The sequence below is a fragment of the Dipodomys ordii genome, unplaced genomic scaffold, assembly GCF_000151885.1.
Source record: "Dipodomys ordii isolate 6190 unplaced genomic scaffold, Dord_2.0 Scaffold109, whole genome shotgun sequence".
NCBI classification, from domain to species: Eukaryota; Metazoa; Chordata; class Mammalia; order Rodentia; family Heteromyidae; genus Dipodomys; species Dipodomys ordii.
Window position 1 is genome coordinate 607,729 of NW_012267325.1, and position 22,755 is coordinate 630,483.

Below are 22,755 nucleotides of genomic sequence, written 5' to 3' on the forward strand. Positions count from 1 at the left end.
CTCAGGACCTTGCAGTTGTTAGACAGGTTATCTACCACTTGAGCCAGGTCCTCAATCCTGTGAGCATTTTAAAGAATGCTTTCATTTATTGGGCATGATGATTCATGCTTGTAATCCCAGCACCCAGGAATCTAAAGCAGGAGGACTACAGATCTGAAGGCAAACTGGACTATAAAGTGAGGTCCTGTCTTTAAAAAAGGGTCTTTAAATCTCCAACAGTGTAAACATATCCTAATTGCTATTTTATTATGTTTAGCCTAGCCGATCTATTTGGCATGCTACTATGGTAGGATTCAGTATTTGGTTTCTCTGATCTGAATAGTAATCACCTCAGCACCTTTCTTTTAAAATGATTCGTATGGATTACAACTGGAATCTTGATTCTATAGTATGCTTATACTTATGCTGCAGTCTCTCTTGATTTCTGCTCTGATGTGGCTATCCTATTAACCAATATGTTGTTTTAATACAATTTCTGTATCCTTTTCTTCTTAAGGAGTTCTCACTTATATGTATTTTTCAGTTGTGTCTTATCTTTTGGATGCTGATGGAATTGTAATGACTTTGGAGCCTGGGTTTTTCTGGGTTCATGGCATGGCTCCATTTTGGTTTTTCTTAAAGGAGTAATTCTATTTGATAAACACTGCAGTATTTGGTGATTGTGAATGGGGGCTATTTAGGAAATGCATCTATAAACTAGTTATTAGAGGCAAGGGATTGGGAGATGTCACTGGGTACTGACAGGTAAGTAAATTCTGGTGTGTGTCTTCAGGTATAGATAATGATATAGTATAGGAAATCATAGTGGACCCTATATTTCAAAAAGATAGATGAGCCAGGAGCTGATGGCTCATGTTTATAATCTTAGCTACTTAGGAGGTTGAGATCTGAGGATCACAGTTTGAAGCTAGTAGAGCAGGAAAGTCCATAAGACTCTTATCTCCAATTAATTACTAAAAAGCTGAAAATGGAGCTGTGGCTCAAGTGGTAGAGCACATGATGAGTTCAGCCTCAGGACTGGCACACACACTAGAAAAACCCCAAAATAAAACAAACCAAGAAAGCTAGAAGAAATGATTTTGAATGTTTTTTCCATAAACAAATGATATTTGAAGAGGTATGTTTACCTTGATTTAAATATCACACAGTCAAAGAAAAAAAAAGAAAAAAAATTACACAATGTATAATGTATTGACGCATTACACGGTACTTCATAAATACACACAGTTATACATGTAGACACCTTAGATGGTACTCCACAAATATTTACAGTTCTATGGATCAGCGAAATAAATTAAAAACATTGTCTATTAGTGTGGTAGTATTGATTTTTGTATATTCTAGCCATCCAAATGGACATTTCCATCATTCCAAGAGTTACCCACTGGCTCTTTTGGGTCTGTGTATTTTCTTGCTTCCATTCCTAGCATTAGTATTTAATTTCTTAGCATTTCACTGTGGGCTTAAAAATGTTTCTTTTTCTTTCAGTATAGGCTTTGAACTCTCACACTTGCTAGAGAGGCAGTAAGCCATACTTCCAGCTCTAATGGATACCTTTTTCCTTTCTTTTAATCTGTTAGCGTAGTTAGTGGCATTGGTAGCTTTTTTCTAATCTTTCATCTTGTTTTGGTGTTTCTGAAAAAGGTAGCTGGAGAAAAATGTTGCTTCTGGCCACTGCAGAACCTGTCAGGACCTGCTCCTCTTCAGGCTACCATCTGTATGTAACAGCTCAAGAGACTCTTACTTCAGAGAGAAAAGAGAAGATAAAAGTACAATTTCAGGTCATCTATTTCAGAGTTTAGGACCTGAATTTTAGGAATTTTACTTGCATTGTTCACCCATTATTACCAGATCTATCTACTAACCCTTTATGCCTTAAGAAGCTAGTCAAGTTCACATTGTTTTCATAGATTTGGGGAAGTAAAGAACAGGATGGTGAAAATAGTAGGAACATTTAGTAATTCACTTAGGGACAAATTTGACCCATGTGTAATCATTCTTCTTGGTTTCAAATCAATAATCTGTAAAATAGGTTCGTTCCTGAGAAAATGAACCGTTAAAGTGCTGTGAACATGTTAACTGCCCCCTAGTGGGGTAAAAACTTTCTAAAAGACAAGTAAGGTATTTTTTTATTTAAATGCAATTCTGAAAGAAGATACAACATAACTACATTAAAATCTCTAAAGCCATGTAAAACCCGAAGGCATTAAAATTTATTAAATGATGCAATAACAACAGAAATCTTTATTTACAATAGCATTATTTAACATCAAATAAGCAAAAAGCATCAGCAAAGCAATATTAACTTGCATAAATGTATTTAAAATTTCTCTGAATATATCTACCTTTGCATAAACTGCTCACACTAGAAATACAAACATCAATGCAGGTGAACAAAGTGATGTTCAGAGTTAACTCCGTTTTGAAAATAAATCACAACCTGAACACTGTACGCTTTCTCCTGAAGAACCATAGTTAATATATTGCTTAATTTTACCCTTGTATAATCTTTTCATATACACACATCTCAGATGCAACTTCATGAGGAACTGTACAAATAAAACCCACAAATATGACAAAGGAAAAAAAAAGACAGTTAAATGTTTGCAGAAATGTACCATCATCACTACTCAGGAACATAAAGGGCAAGTGATGATGCACGTATTCAAAAATTGTACACAATTCACTATACAAATATAATACATCAGACAGCTATGTAGGAATATACAAGACTGAAAAACAGATCTAAGGCATTATGCTAGATTTTAGCATTTTGAGGTTCTTGCACATAGCTTTTACCTGTAGTAAGAAACTTAAAAGATTTTTGTTTTAGTCTATAAAGAAACACCAGGGAGAAAATTCTAATGAAAATCGAAGCCACTACAGTAATTTTCTTTTGTGCAGAGGATGCTTTGCTCTTAGGCAGCATACTACCATATAAACACTAGAAAATTTTAAATTCACACCAACAATTAATGGCTTAAGTTGCATTTCAAAATTGATTGTGTATCTTTGGGTTCTGCAAGTGGATCTGTGCCACCCAGTTCATGCGTTAAGCCCATATGAACTCCATTTTTAAACACAGATTAAAAATTGCATCATACAAACTGCAAAAACATTGCTTTCAATTATTACAGGCCGTAAGAGATACACGTGGGGGAGGGGCCATTTTATCTTCCAGTCAACCAAATTCATTGTAGTAAAACAGCCCACTTCACTTTTAACCTTACCACATTACATGAACACTTAAATGGATTTTATAACCTAGTTAATGTATGCATACTTTCACATTATGTTTTTCACATTTAGTAATATTAAGTAAAACACTGATTATTTCGTCTATTAAACAAAAACCAAGTACTCAGTCTAACCAATTTCTTGTGTACAGCATGAGAAATACTGATAACCAAGGGAATTGATTTGGCTTTTGCTTCTACAGTGATCAATATGATCAGAGGATTACTTCACTGATTTTCTTTTCCTAATTAGATGTAAAACAAAAAATCCATTACTTGATCTGAACCATAAGAGGACTTATATTCTCTTTCCCTTTCTAGACATATGATCATGAATTATTCTAACCTGCCCGTATGACAGGCTTGCAAGTTTGTCTGATATGGGATATACATTCCAACACAGGGCCAATGAATAAACAGTGACGGCTATGTGGATATTTGGGGGTGAATTATAGTGAAAAGGGGCATAAAACTCAAAACTGAACATCTGTGGCCTAAATTCCATTTTCTTTTGTGCTGAGTGAAGTTAAAAGTCACCCTAACTCACATATATTTCTAACAATTAACTTATAAACTGGTCACGTTACATTGTGTGCCACACGAGCCTCATGGCTTGGATGAGGCCTGGAGTTCGGGCCTACACCTGCTTGCCATCTTGACGTCTCAGCTGGGCAACCCAACAGTTTGGTGGAGAAAAGTAGAGCCTTTGAGGGAACATGTGAACTGGCGGCAGCTAAGAAGTGCTGTTCCTTGGCCACCTCCCAGGACTGAGAACCCTCTCAAAGCGGGAAGAAGTATTGAAATGCAAATTTCTAGAAGGTCTCTTTAGTATGGAGCAACACTTTCAGACTGTCTACTTATCATTTCTCTTTGGGCTGTATCTCTTTCCATAGTCCCATAATTTGCAGATAGAAAGAGATATAAATATAAATAAGGGAGTTACTTTTGTACATTTTTTTTTTACCCTGCCAAAAATAATCAAATTCCAAGGGGTGGGGGGGGGCTTGTCTGTTCCTAAAAAGCCTGGCTAATGCGGTATTATAAAATGCTTTGCTTTTTAGACATCAAAAAGATATCACTGTGAAATTTAGGTAAGAAAGTATGTGTACTAGGGTTGCGGAGACAATAGCTCAAAAAAGGTCATCAGTTTCTTGGTATTGCGGTTGTCTGAAACTGAGCCCAGTTAATAAAAGACTATCCCCCGCGGAAGGGGCAAGAAAAACAACCATAAAAGTGGCCTGCTTAGTCACATGAAGTCTTTCTAAGGTTCATTAAGAAAGAATATAAACATACAAAAATCAAGAATTTGTTCCTACAGCGGCTGCATATCATATAGATAAATGATTTATGAGCAGAATCACAAGGTTTAGAAAATAAAAAGTCTTAAATCTACAAATTAGGTCTAATCAAGGCATTGATATCCTTTACAAAACACCTTTAGGAGACATTGCTATGAAGATATCTAATTTAATACTGAAGTACCTCATTTTTGAGTCAATTCCACAATATGTATACCTCACAAAAATTATACAATTAAAACACTTAAGTTCAGAACTTAAATTATTGCTTGTTTACATATAAATCGGATTTTGTGTACCTTACAAAACTTCGGCTTTGTCAGCACTGCTAAAAAACAAAATAAAAAACACATGGCAGAGGTGAAATCTGTCGTGATATCTGCTGTCAATTTCAATACACAAGGTATTTCTCCCATTTTGGAGGCCAGAGCTGCTGGGAACAGAATAATCATGCATCCAAAGCAGGTATCCTTAGCTTGATTGGAACCAAGGCTTAATTTCGCTGCTCTCCTTGCCAGTAAATGCATTTTTTTCTGAAATTCAATAGTTAGCAACTGATGAGTAGCTGGCAAAACATTTATGGAAGTAAAGGGCTTACCTGGCTTCTGTAGCTTATGTGACATTGAAACATGGAAAGCAAGGGGCTATGGAAGGCAGAGGGGAAGGTGAGGATGAGGGAAAGGGAGGTGCTGTCAGATCATTGTAAAGGGAACTCAATTTAGAATAGCTATGATTTAGGTGAACTAGTTGCTTTTAACAATGACAACAATGGAACAGATACTTGTTAATATTAACAGCCTCTTGCAGGCTCCTTTTCATCTGTTCAGAAGTGGAAACTGCAATGTGTTCTTTAGAGCTTTCTGCAAAGGTGCAATTCTGACTCTTGGTTTTCTCTTATTGAGCATGTCTGTACCTACAGTGCTGTCCATGTGTCTGCCCTGCTTCCTTCCCAAATGCAAGCCTTCGCCTCAGACACTTTTCACTTTAATTTTCAAGAATTCTTTTCTTTTCCCCAGATGAAACCATGATATTCTGAACTAGACTAATTTGATTAGCCAGGGAAAACAAAGCAAGAAACCAGTGTCTGGAACTGAACAGGAACAGAACAAGAGCATGGTTCTCCTTAGATACATACATTAAATACATTCAATCTGACATGGGGATGAAGTTTGCCTGTCAACATTTACTTTGCAGGAGAGATCTAAGTTGCACTAAGGTGAATGCAGTGAACAGACTGAGCGACGGTCTGGATGCGGCTTCGGGCTGTCAGGAGAAGAGGCGGCTCCTCCACTGGCGGCAGCCTGAGTATGCTCCATGCTGGGGCTGAGGCCCAGCTGTCCGCTGATCAAGCTCTGGGAGAACTGGCCACAGGCCAGGTGGATCAAAACAAATAGACACAGCTCTCCAGACTGGTAAGTGTTTTGAGCAAGTGAGCCTGGTCAGCTGAAGAATGAAGCAACCAGCTACCTTCAAGGTCAGCAGTATTTCTGTAGGAAAACATACATAGAAAGTTGTAAAATAGTTTTTTTTTTTGTTTTGTCTTTTTTTTTTTTTTGGTATTAGGATTTGAACTCTGGGTCTCACACTTGCTAGGCTGAAGCTCTACTACTTGAGGCATGCCTCTAGTTGTAATATCTGAGTTTCTTATGAAAGCATCACAAAGCTCATCACAAAAACATTCAACACCGGACTGTTCTCAATAATGCCAACGAGTTTACATGACTGACACAGGGAGGCAGAGGGGCTGCGCTAACTAGACTCGAGGCTTCCAGGGGGATGAAGACAGCACAACAGATTCTGTGCAATTTCTTGCAGGACATAATCTGCAAATGGACTACCAATCTGTTGTGATTGGCTTGTGCTACTGAACCAGCAAAACCTTGTCCAATTCCATTTCTCCCACAAATATTACTGATGAACACAGTTGCCAAATGTCCTTGATTTTGGCAGCATATAACCCAGGAAAGCTGCCATTTCCTAATCTATCCCCAAACTTACACAAATCCATTGCCAATAAAATGTCCCTTTTAAACAAGGCATGGTGGTGCATACTTACAATCTCAGTATTCAAGACTAAGGTAAGAGAATCTGAGTTGAAGGAGACTCTGACTCCAAAACAAAACAATAAGAACAAAAAAACCATGTAACCTGTAATCTTAGCTCAGAGGATCACGGTTCAAGGCCAGCCTGGGCAAAAACTCTGAGGCCTATCTAACCAATAAAAAGCTAAACTGACTGCATCCTCAAAAGGAGGTTGCTCATTAAGAAAACCCCAATAAAACTAGAAGATATCTACCCTAAACAGAGGCACAAATCACAACTTGCAAGACAACACAACATTTCCAAAAATTGATGACTTGTTAAAATGTGAAATTTAGGGAGAAAATGGACATCAATTTAGAACTCCAAACAGGCATGATCAGAAAAGAACAACTCCATGTGTTATTATAATAAAATAATAAAGAGTGCTCAAAGCTGGTGCTGGTTATGTGCCAAGTTATGTTCAAAGACAAATTAACAAGAATCACAAAGGTAGAACTGATATAATTCAATCCCTGAAAAGAAACCCCAATAACAAAAAGAACCAAACTGCCAATAAAGATTACTATATTCAGAAAAGTTATTCTTTAAATTGAAGGAGAAATAAAAACTTTCCATGATAAGCATAATCAAAAGTAGTTTATGACTACTATGCCAGCATTGCATAAGATATTTAAAAGAATAGGACACAGAGAAGGGAAGAAAAATTATGCATAAGCAGGAGAGCTCTTAGGAGAATAAACAAATGAAAAATAGGAACAAACTAAATAGTATTAACTCAGTAAATCAGCAAACTTCTAAGACAAATGTAGAAGTTAAGCATTTCAGTAATAACCCTGAATGTGAAGTTTCTCTCTGTCTCTCTGTGTTGTTGCTGGCAATAAGCCTTGAAATCAGGCTCTTATTTGGCTTTTGGTGCTCTACCATTTGTCAGAGCTCCAATTCCAGATCCTTGCTGGCTAACTGGAGACAAGAGTCTTAGGGATGTGTTGTCTACTTGTGCTGGCTTCAAACTGTGACCCTTAGACCTCAGCCTCCAAAGTAGTTGGGCCTACAGGCAGGAGTCACTAGTGCCTGGCTTAAAAGTCTTAAATCTCAATTAAAAGATGAATTGTTTAAGAAACAAACAAACAAGATTCAGCTAGAGACTAGATACTAATGCCTAACACTAAATAAATATTCAGGGATGTGAAGTCATCTTGGACAGATAAATCCAAGAGTAAACTCTTATCTCCAGTTAACTGGCAAAAACCAGAAGTGGAGGAGTGACTTAAGTCGTGGGGCTCCACCTTAGCGGAATAAGCTCAAGGACAGCACCCAGGCCCTGGGTTCAAGGTGCAATATTGCCACCAAAACATCATCATCAACAACCACCACATTTTAATCATTTGCTGCCTGCAAGAGACCTGACTCACGCCTGTAATCCTAGCTGCTAAGGAGGCTGAGATCTGAGCATCACAGTCCAAAGCCAGACTGGGCAGGAAAGTCCAGGCAGAAAAGTCCACACAGAAAACCAGAAGTGGCTCTGTGGCTCAAGTAGTAGAGTGTGAGCTGAAGAGCTGAGGGACAATGCCCAGGCCCAGAGTTCAAGTCCCACCACTGACAGACAAAAAAAAAAAAAAAAAAGAAACCTGACTTCTATTTTTAGTCAATAAAGTGCTGGATTCTCAGTCAGAGCAGTAAGGCAAGAATAATAACAAAGAAGGAGAGTCAAGTTACCCATATTTGCAGAGATGGTCCTATACTTAAAAGACTCAAGTCTCCACCAGAAAACTCAGATCTGATTAAACACCTTTGGCAAAGTAGCAGAATACACAAATAATTAACATATATCAATCAGTAGCTTTTTTAGATACAAATGATGAACAGAGAAAGAAATCAGGAAAACAGTACCATTCATAATAGATTTTTTAAAAAGTACCTAGGAATAAACCTAACCAGGGAGTTAAAAGATATCTAACTGCAAGAACTATGAACATCAAGCAAGAAGACATCAGAAGGAAGAACTCACATTCATTGATGAATTCATAGTGTGAAAATGGCTATATTACAGGAAGCAATCTACAGATTTACTGCAATCTCCCATCAAAACTCCAGTGGAATCCCTTACAGAAATAAAAAAAAAGTGTTCCTAAAATTTATTTTTTTATTTTTATTTTTGGGTCCGGTTGTGGGGCCTCAACTCTGGGCCTGGGCACTGTCCCTCAGCTCTTCAGCTCCAGGCTAGCGCTCTACCACTTGAGCCACAGAGCCACTTCCAGCTTTTTTTTGTTTATGTAGTGCTGAGGAATCGAACCCAGGGCCTCATGCATGCAAGGAAGCACTCTACCACTTTCTAGCCCCTAGAGTTCCTAAAATTTATATGGAAACTCAAAGAACTCTAAATAGCCAAAGAAATTCTGATCAAAAAGGACTGTGCTGAAGGTATTATAAAATTTTATTTAAATTATACTACAGAGCCATAGTAACAAAAATAGCATAGTCCTAGAACAAAAAACAGACAGGCCAGTGAAATATAACAGAGAACACAGAAATAAATCTGTGCAACAAATACTACCCAATTCCCAACAAAGGTACTAAAAACATACTGGAGAAAAGATAGCTGCTGGAAAAAATTCCATAACCACATGTAATAGACTGGACTTAGAGCCCTATCTCTCATATTACACAAAAAACAATTAAAAATGGATCAAAGACCTTAATGTAAGAGCTGAACATTTGAAACTTCTAGAAAACCAGTAGTTACAAATAGGAGGAAATACTTTCTAAACAAGATTCCAATAGTTCCGGAAATGACCAAGAATTGACAATTGCACTTATCACCTCTTCCCCCATAATCCAACCAATAAACAGGCAAATGAATTGGGCAGTCCATACTACTTCAAAAGAAGTAGTACAAGTGACCAATAAAAAGATGAATAAATGTTTCATATCTTAGCCATTAGGGAAACACAAATCAAAACTATACTGAGATTCCATCTTACCCCAGGCATAATGGCCATCAACTCCCAGCCCCCAACAATAACAACCCCAACCAACAACAAATGCTTCCAAGGATATGAGAAAAAGAAACCCTTATACACTGTTGCTGGGAATGAAAACTAGTGCAATCACTATGGAAATCAGCATGGAATTTTCTCAAGAACTAAAAATAAGAAATACCAGTCACTGGTATATACCAAAAAAACCCCCAAACCCTACATATATGATAGATGCATGTACACCTGTGTTTACTACAATACTATTGACAATACTCAAGTCACAGATTTAACCTATGTGCCTATCATAAAGAAAACATGGTATCTATACTCAATAGGGTTTTATTAAAAAAATAATAAGATCATTGTCATTTATAGTAAAATGGATAGAACTGAAAACTATCTTAAGTGAACAGGCCAAACTCTGGAAGACCAATGTTTTCTCTGATATTTGGAATCTAGATTTAAATATCTATGTACATCACACACATACACACACACACACACACACACACACGAGTCTATTTGGGGAGAGGAAAGGAACTGGTAACAAAGGAGCAATATCAGGAAGTGGAGGGGTGAAATCTGATCAACGTACATGGTATACATGCAAGAAAATGTCACAGTTAAACCTATTGTTTTATAAAATTAATATATGTTAATAAAATTTAAAAAACCACATGAAGTCACATTGAGAAAATTATGATACTAAAATAAGGATCAAATTTATACTGACTTTCTAAGTGTGACTGTTAGTATTATTAACAAAACCATCCAAGAGGCACTTTTTTTGCACGGGGGTGGGGGTCGGGGTGGGAGGGGGGAGACAGCCTGGGCGCTGTCCCTCAGCTCTTCAGCTCAAGGCTAATGCTCTACATCTTGAGCCACAGCGCCACTTCTGGCCTTTTCTACTTATGTGGTGCTGAGAGTCGAACCCAGGGCCTCATGCATACAAGGCAAGCGCTCTACCACTGAGCCACCTTCCCAGCCTGACAGGCTCTTTTTTTGAGGCAATTCAACATCAATCTTATGTTTCTCCATTAAATAGGTGTTTTTTTTTTTCTTTGGGTGCCAGTCCTGTGGCTTGAACCCAGGGCCTGGGCAGTATCTATGAGCTTTTGCAGGGCTAGTGTTCTACCAATTAAGCCACAGCTCTACTTCAGGCCTTTCTGGGGTAGTTAATTGGAGATAAAGAGTCTCATGGACTTTTTTGCTGACCTGTCTTCAAACTGCAAATCTCCAGATCTCAGCCTCTGGAGTAGCTAGGATTATAGGTATACACTACTGGTGACTGGCTTATAAAGATTAGCATACATTAGTTGTACAAGGAGAGCTTCATTATTTCACTGTGACATTTCCATTCATCTAAACAATGTATCATTATTAATTTCCCTCATCTGTCACTCTCTCAATTCTTTACTTCTGAAAACAATTTCAGATTTCACTGTTCTTTTTAAATACATGGAAACAAACTCTGCTGACCATACTCATTCCCATCCACATTCTTCCTTTGTCCTTCTGCTGGTGCCCCTACTCTATCCAAGTTTGTTTTACTTTGGATAGAGTTTTAAGAGTGTTCTCTACTGCTGAGAGTTGTATCTCTTTTCTAAAGTGTACTGTGCAGGCCCAGTTACTTGTGCACACATCTGTGCCAGGCACACATAGACCATGGAAATGTAACTCCTCTTGAAGTGTTTCAAGTGTAATAAGCAAATAATATAAGCAAGATACAAGATTTCTGCTGAAACACAATGAAATAAAAACACTACGACTTAATTAAGGGAAAGCAAGTAAAAGTTAATTCTTTATCTGCCTAAACTTTTATTATCATTCAGAACAGTCAATAATAAAAATTTGTCCTAAATGACAAATTTTATTGTTTTGTTATATTATCATTTAAGTGCAAAACTAAGGTCATACGCTGCCATCAACTGAATTAAAATATTCATGCCAGAACACTATGCCAAATGAAAGCAATTTTACAATTACCTCTACCTTACTAGTTGATAACACATCTATGCCAATTTTGGCATATAAAATACTCATTTTTGGAGTTGGGGATTTAACTCAGTGGAAGAATACTTGCCTGGTGAGTGAAAGGCCCTGAGTTTAGTCCTCAGCTCTGCCCCAAAGCCCTAAAACCAAAAACCCCAACAAAAACACTCTTTATTTCACATCACAGGTCACATGTCAGTTGCTTACCCGTGATGCATCTCCTTCCTGCTTAATCATATCCATTCCAGGCAGCTGGTTTGGGAAAAGGCTTCCTCCCCTCAGAGCAGGATCATTAACCTGAGGGCAATAAGAAACGATGGTAGGGCATCCAAAGTGTCCAGGAAAAAACTGACCACTAATTTTCCTCTTCTTTGTTTTAGCGGTATAATACTGAAGAAGAGACCACACAAAAATAGCTTTATCCTATTCTCTCATGTATGTACTGTAGGGAGAATATACAGAAACATGAAAACTAGCTGTCTTCAAAAGTATACTCTATTTGTGTTCTGTACAGAAATTCAATTTGGAGATAATGGAAACATATTCATGCTATAACCTGTTTACTTTTTGGCTGATTTAAACTAAACTGATCAGTTATAACAGACATACAAGTTATTACCATAAGCACACAGTCTTATAGTAAAGAGCTTTAATTGTCTCATAAATATGCAAAATAATTATTTTATAGAATTAAAAAAGCACTGTAACCTTTAGAAACTTTTCACAAAACAGACTACCCAAACTTCAATTGTCTAGTCTCAAAATCACATTCTAAATTGAAATTCATGGGCATGCCAAGAATTCATTGTTGGTATCATTTAAACTTCCCATGTCTCAGTTTGTCCAAATATGAAGTAAGATTCAGGGTTCTTACCACCATTTTTACTTTGAACAAACTACTGAAGTTCAGTAGTCAAATAAATAGTATTTTGGGTTCTTCAAAAGATATGTAATACCATGTTAAAATTACTAATCTAGGGCTGAGAAGATGGCTCAGTGGTAGAGCGCTTGCCTTGCATGCACAAGGTCCTGGGTTCGATTCCTCAGCACCACATAAGCAAAAAGAAAAAAGCTGGAAGTGGTGCTGTGGCTCAAGTGGTAGAGCGCTAAGCCTTGAGCTGAAGAGCTGAGGGACAGTGCCCAGGCCCAGAGTTCAGGCCCCACCACCAGACCCCCCCAAAAAAATTACTAATCTATATAGCTTTACCTCTGAACCATCCAGAGTTTTAAATTGTAGGCTGTTGACTTACTATCTATCACCTAGTGAAGCAGGTGTATGCTTAGGGACAGGATTATTCCTAGTAGTAAAAATAATATTTTATTTTATCTTTGGCTAGAGACTGTCCAGGAACCTTGCACATGCTAGGAAAGTGTTTTACCATTGAGTTATATCCCCTGACATCAAAAAGAAAAGTTTTTGGAGGATGTGTGTCAGTCTCATTTTAAGCCAACTAGGAGGCAGATAGTTCTGTTTTTTTTTTTAATCTGGTTTTACATTTAAAAATGAAATGAAAATGAGCCAGACACTGGTGGCTCACTCCTGTAATCCTAGCTACTAAGGATGCTTAGATCTGAAGATCTCAATTCAAAGCCAGCCCGGGCAGGAAAGTCTATGAAACTCTTATCTCCAATTAACCACCTGAAAATCTTTAGTGGTGGTGTGGTAGAGTGTTCGCTTTGAGTTGAAGAGCTCAGGGACAGCTCCCAGGCCCAGAGTTCAAGCACCATGATGGAAAAAAAAAATCAGTTCTTAATCTGTAAACCCCAAACAAAGCCACAGAAGTTAGATTCATTTAGTACCATTAAATTCTCCAAATAAAAGAAAAATGTAAATGATGTAAAAGAAGCATAAAAAATTGGTAGGAATTCTTCCATATTTATTTCATTAATAAGTATTTCTATTAATTTCATTAACAAAGGTAAAAATATAGTGAAAAAACCTTCAAAATGTAAGTGGGAGTTGAGGGCAGACACTAGGAAAGTGTGAAGATACAGCTAGTGCAGAAACAGAAAGCTATGGCTAGTAGACACCTGCTGCTTCTCCCTAGCGCCCACCTGCTCGGGACCCATGGAGGACAACCCTGACGTAGGCACAGAGGTCACTGAGGTCATGCTGATCTGTCCTGTCATCTGGTTCATGTTGCTCATGCCACCTGTGTTGGTCGCCATGGATACATTGATGTTCATATTGTTATTGTACATGCTGGTGTTTGCTTGCTGCCCGAAGTGTGGTGGGGATTGTTGTGAAAACATGCTAGAACAGAGCAGAAAGATAAATGTTAGCATCTGGCTGCAAACAGAGGCAGCAGTTCTGAGCACTTGTTTCTCAGGCACTTATTTACAGTAACTTAAATGAACTGGGGGGAGGGTTTGGAGGGGGCATGCAGCATGGTGTCATGGTAGTGGTGAGGCCTAAAATAACAGAGGAAGTGCTCCAGAAGGCTGCAAAGGAATCAAACTCTTTCTAGCTTCTATATTACTACAATAGTCCACATATATTTCCCATTGTCCTGGTAGCAGAGGGACCTTTTGTTTGTCTTATCATTGTCCTGATAAGGATGAATATGCCACTGCCTTCCATAGAAGTTCTATGATAAATAGGTATGGAAGTACCTACTTGGACTGCTCCTTTTACCTCTAAAGGAAAGATGTTTTGCTAAAACAGTTTTTGTAAATCTCTGGTACTTTTTTTTCTAGGAGAGTAAACTGGCTTATATATATTTGGTATGACCCTTCTTCAGCAAATACATTTTTTAAAAATGAGGATAAAAAGAAAGGTAATCTATAGAAGCTTTCCTTATCATTTGTACCAGAATGACTTAACAATGTGGTGTTACCTGTTTCCACCCATGTTCCCTTGTGCCCATCCATTCATGTCGGAGGGGGCCTGATAGGCTGGGTTGGCCTGAGACTGCTGCATCATGGGGCTCTGGGTATGTGCCATTCTGGGCGACATTAGAGGACTCTGGGGAGTCGTAGCCCCAGTGAAGCCAGGATCAGGTTGCTGACTTATTCCTTCAAAAAAATAAAATAAAAACCCAGAGATCGTTAGGTTCTTTGTGGAGACGAGGAGACAAAAAGAGAGCATTCCAAATTAAGTACATAAAGAAACTTTCAAACACATGATCATATACTGATTAATTATATACATTTTAAAATGATTGTGAGCCCACACAAAAAATTACACAAAGGGAAAAAAATCTCCATACTTTGAGAAAAGTTTCATATTCCATATCTCCATGGTTTGAGGGGCTTATATGAGCCATAATAACACACACACACACATACACACACACACACGCACACACGCACACATACACCCCCAAAAAATCCAAAAAGGAGCTGGAGAAAGGAAACTGGGAAAACAGGCAACACTTCCTGAATGTTTCAGAGATGTGCATTAAATTTATTTTTGCTTCAGACTTGTAAAACTCATTAATAATACTTACTAATTAATACTTAAATTAGCAGTAGAAGTTTAAGATCTATACACTAATATAACAAGTTACACATTACCTTTGTTTCTTTAAAGAATTAGGAGACTAGAATCTAGGCAACACAAAGTTGTTACAGGCTATATATAGATAATCCCAATAAGGGTTAGAGAAAGACATTTTGAATGTAAGCATTTACATCTATCAAAAATTCAGCTATTAATTGAACACAACATGCACATTAATTTTAATGTTCATGACATTACATGCTTGGTATTTTATCTCTTAAGACTGACACTGAAGAACAAATCAATATGAAGTAAACTAAGAGGTCTCCCATTATGGTTTCCATATAGTACTTCTCAAGAATTACCTCTTGAGGTGGGGAGGGAGCACCCGGAGAGGTGGGAGGGAAGGGATGGCAGGGGAAAAACAAAGGAGGTGGTAACAATGCTCCATAGGCAATGGACTCATTACCTTACTCATGTAACTGTAACCCCTCTGTACAGTATTTTTACAATAAATATATATATATATATATATAAAAGAATCACCTCTTCATAATGTAATCCATAAAATCTTATTTTTCAAAAGCTTTAAAAGAATAACTATTATGTATGTTTATTCCATTATTAAACAGTTTGTATTTCATCTATTGATTTGTTTGAGTCAGTCTCAGAGGCATTCAAATATAAATAGAAATATATGTGCACTGTGTTCACAGGCATTGACTAGAACAGATACACTCATACACATTCACACGCCTGACAGACAGACACATACACTCTACACATACACACTTACTTCGGTCATTCTTAAAGTAAGACCTGCACTCAGAGAAAAGGAGGTACCTGAGCTGAGAGCCTGGAAGGTACTGTGCTGGACTTGGGGACTCCAGCCAGGCCCCAACTGTCCTCCCAGGTTTCCTATCATTCCCTGGTTAGCCAGATTCATCTGGGAGCCATGCAAAGAGCTGTGAGAGAGGAGCTGTGACCCATGACTGGGGGACACTGGGGAGAAAGGACTGGTGAGAGGTGGTGGGGATGTGAATCCAGTACCGTAGTTTGGAGGAAATGGAAACTGCTGGGCATTTGCCTGGGGAATCCGGGGATTGCTCATGGTTGCTGGTATACCACTAGGAGCCACCATGCTTGGTGTCATATTCAACCCTTGTCCTCTCATCATCAAAGTTCTCTGCTGAACTTGCTGTTGCTGATGCATTTGTCTCTGTCGAAGATGCTGGTTTAGGATTTCCCTCTGTCGCTGGGCCAGCATCTGTGCATTAATAGGTGCCTAGATCAATACACAGAGAAAAACAATAGAATAGATCCAGATTAAAAAGGAAACCAATGATACTGTCTCATGTACAGTTACTTGAAAAATAAAATTACATAGGAAGGAGAGACTACTCAGAATTGAATAACTGCTGACTAAGTATGTGAGTTAATTTCTACACATACAATGATTCTAAAGTCCTGATAATATCCATTTACTCATTTTGTGACAGTGTTTTTTTTTTTTTTTTTTTTTTGGGGCCTGAACTCTGGGCCTGGGTGCTGTCCCTCAGCTCTTCAGTTCAAGGCTAGCGCTCTACCACTTGAGCCACAGCACCACTTCCGGCTTTTTTCTTTTTGCTTATGTGGTGCTGAGGAATCGAACCCAGGGCCTCAAGCATGCAAGGCACGCGCTCTACCACTGAGCCATCTTCCCAGCCCCTGTTTTTTTTTTTTTCTTTTTTGCCAGTCCTGGGTCTTGAACTCAGGGCCTGGGCACTGTCCCTGAACTTCTTTTGCTCAATGCTAGCACTCTACCCTTTGAACCACAGTGCCACTTCTGCCTTTTTCTGTTTATGTGGTACTGAGGAATCGAACACAGGGCTTCATGCATGCAAGGCAAGCACTCTACTACTAAGCCACATTCCTAGGCCCACAGTGCTTTTTTTTTTTTTGGTCCGGTCATGGGGCCTGAACTCTGGGCCTGGGTGCTGTCCCTCAGCTCTTCAGTTCAAGGCTAGCGCTCTACCACTTGAGGCACAGCGCCACTTCTGGCTTTTTTCTTTTTTGCTTATGGGGTGCTGAGGAATTGAACCCAGGGCCTCAGGCATGCAAGGCAAGCGCTCTACCACTGAGCCACCTTCCCAGCCCCCCACAGTGCTTTTTATAGGAAGACTCTGTTTTGTTTTTGGGTCTTGTTATGTAGTCTAGACTAGCCTTAAAACTTGCAATACTCTGTCTTCCATATAGCAAGTATGCCACCATACCCATCAGAAGATTGGTAGTTTGTTCAAGGAATATTCAAATCTAAAAAGAATCAGTCATTATACCAAAAGGTGATATGGTACTCCAGTTGCAGAAAGAAAGGAAGCACAAGAAGACAGACAGGGTAAGAGAGGCCAGGACAAGGAAGGAGGAGAAGAGGCACACATGAATGGATGAAGGAAAAAGTACCAGTAAGAGGGATACAGCTGTTTATGTTTAAGAAGATTTAGTCAACCTTTTTGTCATTTGTGACTTTTATATTTATAAATCCACTTGCTCACTAAAATTTATTTGTAACACCAAAATCATAGCTTATGGCACCATTATAGTCATACATGGGCACAAAAACATTGGCAAATAATTTCAGATGCCCAACGTGCACATCACTCACTAAGGTGAAGTGAGAATACTTTTTCTGAATGTTAAGAGACTGCCAAAATAGTTTCATAATGTTCACACTGGACTTTCTATTGATGATTTTACTGTTTAAGTAGTCATTAAGTATAATAAAGAAATGCTGTCCACAGTTATGAGGTACAAAACTCTGATGTGCTTACCTCATGGTGTTTAGGCTTCAGTTACAGTTTATTATCCAAGAGTTCAATGTTAATGATACAATATATAGACAGACAGACAGACACACACACACATACATGTCTTTGAACAGAAACTCACATAAAACAAGTTTATGTATTGACTGACTGGCTGAGAGCATTGTGGCCATAGTCTTGTAGGATCCAAAGCCCGTTCTCTTCCCAGGGCAATAGCTTAGCACTCTCTAACTCAGTACCGGCAGCAACTTTATGAAATACAAGTAACTTTATGTAATACCAAGAATCAACTGAAGCTGGCAATACAGATAGCTGCATCTAGAAGAAACTAAAAAAGTGAGAGTCTAAACAGATGGGACAGAGTAGAACCAGTATGTTGATGTGGATCTTATGGCCTTTTTAGGCCATAATCTGACTCACATTAGCAAGGAAGAAGAAATGACAACAGAAGCTAACATAGTGAAAGTAGATGGCTAGTCTGCTCTCTTACCTGTGTTGGTACTCCAGGCCTCAGAGTTAAGTTCACATTTGAAACATTGCTGATTTGATTCATAAGTGGCTGGCGATTCTAAACACAGACAGATAAGAATCAATACCTTTTTTAAACAGAACATATTTTACTTTCAATCACCTTTTTTCAGTAACTGCTCTGGCTGACCCAGTACTGGCATATTGTTGGGTATACCACTAATCTTCCTGTGTTTCCACCACCATCCCAATGCTGAAGGCCCCATGGAAGAACAAACCTGCTGTGCTTGGAGGCGGTGCTGAAGCTGTAGTCTCAGTTGATTTGGCTGGTTCTGCACCAGGCCTGTAGGTCTGAGGCCTGGTCTGGGCTGCATACGGAGTGCAGCATAACTAGGCCGCTGTCCCATGGTGTGGAAGTTTGCATCTTGCATGGGAGTATAGCTGCCCTGTGCCATCTGGGCCTGAGATGCATACTGCTGTGGGAAAACAGGCGCCTTCTGCTCCAGCATGATGTTGGAATCCTGACTTGAGAACTGTTCTGGATCTACTGCTTGGCTCTGTGGAGAAAGCCCCAATGACAAATAAGTAGATAAATAAATGAACAATGTAGGCAGGGACAGGAGGGGGAAACTGGGGGAAAACGAAGGAAGGGGTGACACTATTCATCAAAGAAATGTATTCATTACTTGACTTATGAAATGGTAACCCTCTCTACAATACATTATTATTATGAAGAAAATTATATATAAAAAATAAACAAGGCCACTAAAACCAGCACAGTAAATATAAGGCTGTTTTCTCTAGCTCATACATTTGAAGCTGTTTACCTGTACTTACTACACAAAAGTATCATTAGCTAGACTCCACATTTCTATGTTATGATATCTGTTTGGAAGGTCCATTTATACCAAGACAGAAGCAGGGGTTGAGAGCCTGACTTTCAGCAGTCCTATTCCCAAGTGAAGGGAGAAATGAGTCACAGCTACAGAACACTTCTCTTCACCCATCAATCAGAGCCAGTCACAGACGTGAGGTTCAGATAACATCTAAAAGTGGTAAGTGTGTGCGTGTGCGTGTGTGTGTGTGTGTTGTCTCTTTCCTGGGGCTTGAACTCAGGGCCTGGGCACTGTCACTGAGCTTTTTTTGCTTAAGGCTGATGCTCCATCACTTGAGCCACAGCTCCACTTCTGTTTTTTGGTGGTTAACTGGGGATAAGAGTCTCATAGACTTTTCTGCCAGGACTGGCTTGGAATGGCAATCTTCAAGAGCTCAGCTTCTTCAGTAGCTAGGATTATAGGATGAGCCACCAGTGCTCCACTACTCCCAAGGACATTTAAAAATTTCCCTTAGACAAACTCAAGGATAATTAATCTGAAAAATTAATCAGATAATTAATCAGAATGTTAAATCTAACTGATACTAAAGGCAAAGCCAGTTAGCCACACAGCAAGCAGTTAACCTCCCTTTTCCTTTTTTAATTTACTTCAGGTTACCCATGTAACCTCCAGTCATATCTTTCCATTATACTGTTTTCAGTATGAATTGACAAGTCTGAACTCCCACTTAGTCTGTTAAACAGTGGGAATTATGACAAGACTATTTTTAATGCTTCAGAGGCGTCCGTAAAACCTTCCTCACAGACCCAGTGACATGCCAGACATCTAAGATGTACACTGGACCTTGGATAGAACTTTATAGCAAAAACAAATAAAGATGACTCATGCTGAGTAAAGAGGAAGAAGTGACAAGAGCAGGATGGATTTTCTGGGTCACTCATCCTACAGCAAACCAGGAAGTGCTGCTTCATGGAACGTGGGTGCATGTGGCTAGCTTTAGAAAGCACTGTGTATTTTCTGATACTGTAAGCTATTTATATCATTGCTACCAAGTTCTCTCAAAGCAGAGGCATGGGTTTTAAAAGTAACAAACTAATTGCCAGGAGAAGAAAAGGAAAATAAGCTAAGACTGGGTAACTTTATAATTTTCTCATTTGTTTAAATATCTCATTATGGGCCCCATCTACATAAAGATCAAAATGATTAGTAAGTTGTAGTCAACCCTAACCTCTGCTTAGCTACCTGTAAAGGATTCCTTTACCACCAACAGCCACCTATACCTGCCCACTGTAACTGGATTGTTCATCCTAGCTTCCCTTCCAGGTGAAGGGCCTAGGTCACCGGGCAGCTAGGATCCTTGTACTTCCTCTGTTCTCTGCTCCCTGTCAGCAAGAGTGAACACGAGGTGAGCTGTGCTTGAGTTTCTGCCCTTCTGCCCAATAACACAAATCCTCGTTTTTTTTCCTGGGCAAAAGTTTATGTGAGAGTAAAAGGAGAGAAGGGAGAACGAACAAACATGGCCATCCTATTGGGAAACAAAAAGTATACTGTAAAACCAACGGAAGGTTACATGCAAAGAAAGGAAAGAGCAGCATCTGTGGCTGTCAGAGGGGATGGATCCCCTGCTGTTTTGGGTGCCTACCTGGCTGACCAGTTCTGGTATTCCCAAAGCTCTATCGATCTCCTCAAGGCCATCAAAGTTCCTCAAGGCCAGATAAAGCTGGTCCAGGAGGGCTCCCTCATCACTCGGGGACTCAGATGCAGGATGTGGACACAGCAAGTCATCGGGAGAGCTGCCAAATGGCTGCCTGCAAAGAGACAAACTTCATCTTGAGCTGATCGATAAGCTAGTCAGCTTCCAGGGTCTCTGCAATAAACACCCACACCAGCCCAACAGAGAACAAAATGACAATCTAAAATAAAAGATACATTTAAATATCCACTTTGTTCAGTCCTCTTATAGGCCAAACACAAATCTAGGCGCTTGTAGGCATGATTTTGCTCCCATTGTCCCCACTTCACATCTGACAAAATGGATGCTCAGGTTTGCCAGGTCCGAACATCTGCTGGAGATTCTGAAGACAACTATGAGAGGCTGGGATTCGAGGATGGGTCAGCGTGAGTCCTGGTACAATAATCTGTTCTCACAATTATGTAGACATCTATTTAGTGTACACCAAAGGACTGCGCTGACTTATTTCTCAGGATTTTTCTACAAGAGGCTATGATGTCCATGTGGAAAGAAGAGACTATTTTTTAAAATTTCTTGAACTTAGCTGCAGCTAGATGAAAGCTGACATGCCTAGTCATACATACACAGAACTGGCAAATCACCAAGACGCACATTAGAGATATGATTGTAAGATAATTTAGGGGTAAAATCATAATACCATTGCTGCTGGCTCAGGCCCATAATCCTAGATATTCTGGAAGCTGAGATTTGGAGATTGTGGTTTGAGCCTAGTCTGGGCAGGAAAGTCTGTGAAATGCTGATCTCCAATTAACTATCAAAAAGCCAGAAGCAGAGCTCTGTTTCTGGTGACAGAGCACTAGCCTCGAGCCAAAAAGCCCAAGGATAGCACGTAACCCATAAGTTCAAGCCCCAGAATCAGGAGACAAAACAAACAGACCCCTCTTCACTGTCCAAGGTAGTGTACACTTGTAATTCCAATGTTCAGGAGGTAAGGGCAGGAGAATCACATGTTTCAAGATACTCTGGGTTACAGACAAAAACCCTATCTAAAAAAGAAAAATGCTTTTATTTTTTATAGTATTTTTTTTTTTTTTGCAGTACCAGGGTTTGAATTCAGTCATGCACTATTTGATAAGCATGAATTCCATCACTTGAGCCACAACCCCAGGCCCAGAGTGTGAGTTACTTTAATACTTGTGTTTTGCTAATGGTCTGTTTCATATTCTTTTAATACTATATAATACTATGAGGAAAATAAAACACTGTAAGGACAACCAAAATATATTTTTTTTTAAAATGCTGGTCCAGTGGCTTTAACTCAGTGTCTGAGCACTGTCCTTGAGCTTTTTTTTGTTCAAGGCTAATGCTCTACCACTTGAGCCAGAGCTTTACTTCTTGCCCAGGCTGGCTTTGAACCATGATTCTCAGATCTCAGCCTCCTGGATTACAAGTGTGAGCCACTGTACCCAGGTGCAAACTCATTCTTAAGTGAGAATAAATTAATCAAAGGATGATGCTGTCAGCTGAATCCAGTTCGGGATTTAAAAAAAATTTAAATTGATGGCTAACTGGAGATAATCTTGCTGATTTGTCTGCCTGGGGCTGCCTTGCAACCTCCATTCTCAGATCTCAGCCTCCTGAGTAACTAGGATTATAGGTTTGAGGCATAACCTTTATATCAAGAAAAATATGTTGTATCATGGCTTGGTATTAGAAATTTGAGTATAATTTAAGTTATAGTGCTTCCCTCAGAGACATTGTAGCTGAATAACTTATGAAAAAAACCCAGACTTCTAGTGTAAACTTAATAAAAACAATAGAGTGAATATATTATTTTCTTCCTTTTGAGTAATTAGAAATATAGTTCCAACCTAGGTGGCATCTAACAGATAAATGTACCATTAGTGAGGACAAACTTCAGAGGGAAAATGAGGAACATACACATATACCCCAGGAGGCACTTAGCAA

The 22,755-nt window shown here is 39.0% G+C and overlaps 1 protein-coding gene across 1 annotated transcript in view; it reads right to left on the bottom strand.

Annotated features, from left to right (window-relative positions):
* Positions 1-1,172: 1,172 nt before the first annotated feature.
* The window catches only part of Ncoa2 (nuclear receptor coactivator 2), a 48,746-nt gene continuing 27,163 nt past the window's right edge, over positions 1,173-22,755 (bottom strand). The window contains exons 8-15 of the mRNA XM_013028449.1: positions 20,737-20,902; positions 18,537-18,815; positions 18,281-18,358; positions 16,040-16,274; positions 14,385-14,562; positions 13,603-13,801; positions 11,755-11,844; positions 1,173-6,021 (exon numbers count right to left, since the gene is read on the bottom strand). Coding sequence (XP_012883903.1) covers positions 6,010-6,021; positions 11,755-11,844; positions 13,603-13,801; positions 14,385-14,562; positions 16,040-16,274; positions 18,281-18,358; positions 18,537-18,815; positions 20,737-20,902 — 1,237 coding nt within the window. The 3' untranslated portion in view covers positions 1,173-6,009. The remainder of the gene's footprint in view (positions 6,022-11,754; positions 11,845-13,602; positions 13,802-14,384; positions 14,563-16,039; positions 16,275-18,280; positions 18,359-18,536; positions 18,816-20,736; positions 20,903-22,755) is intronic.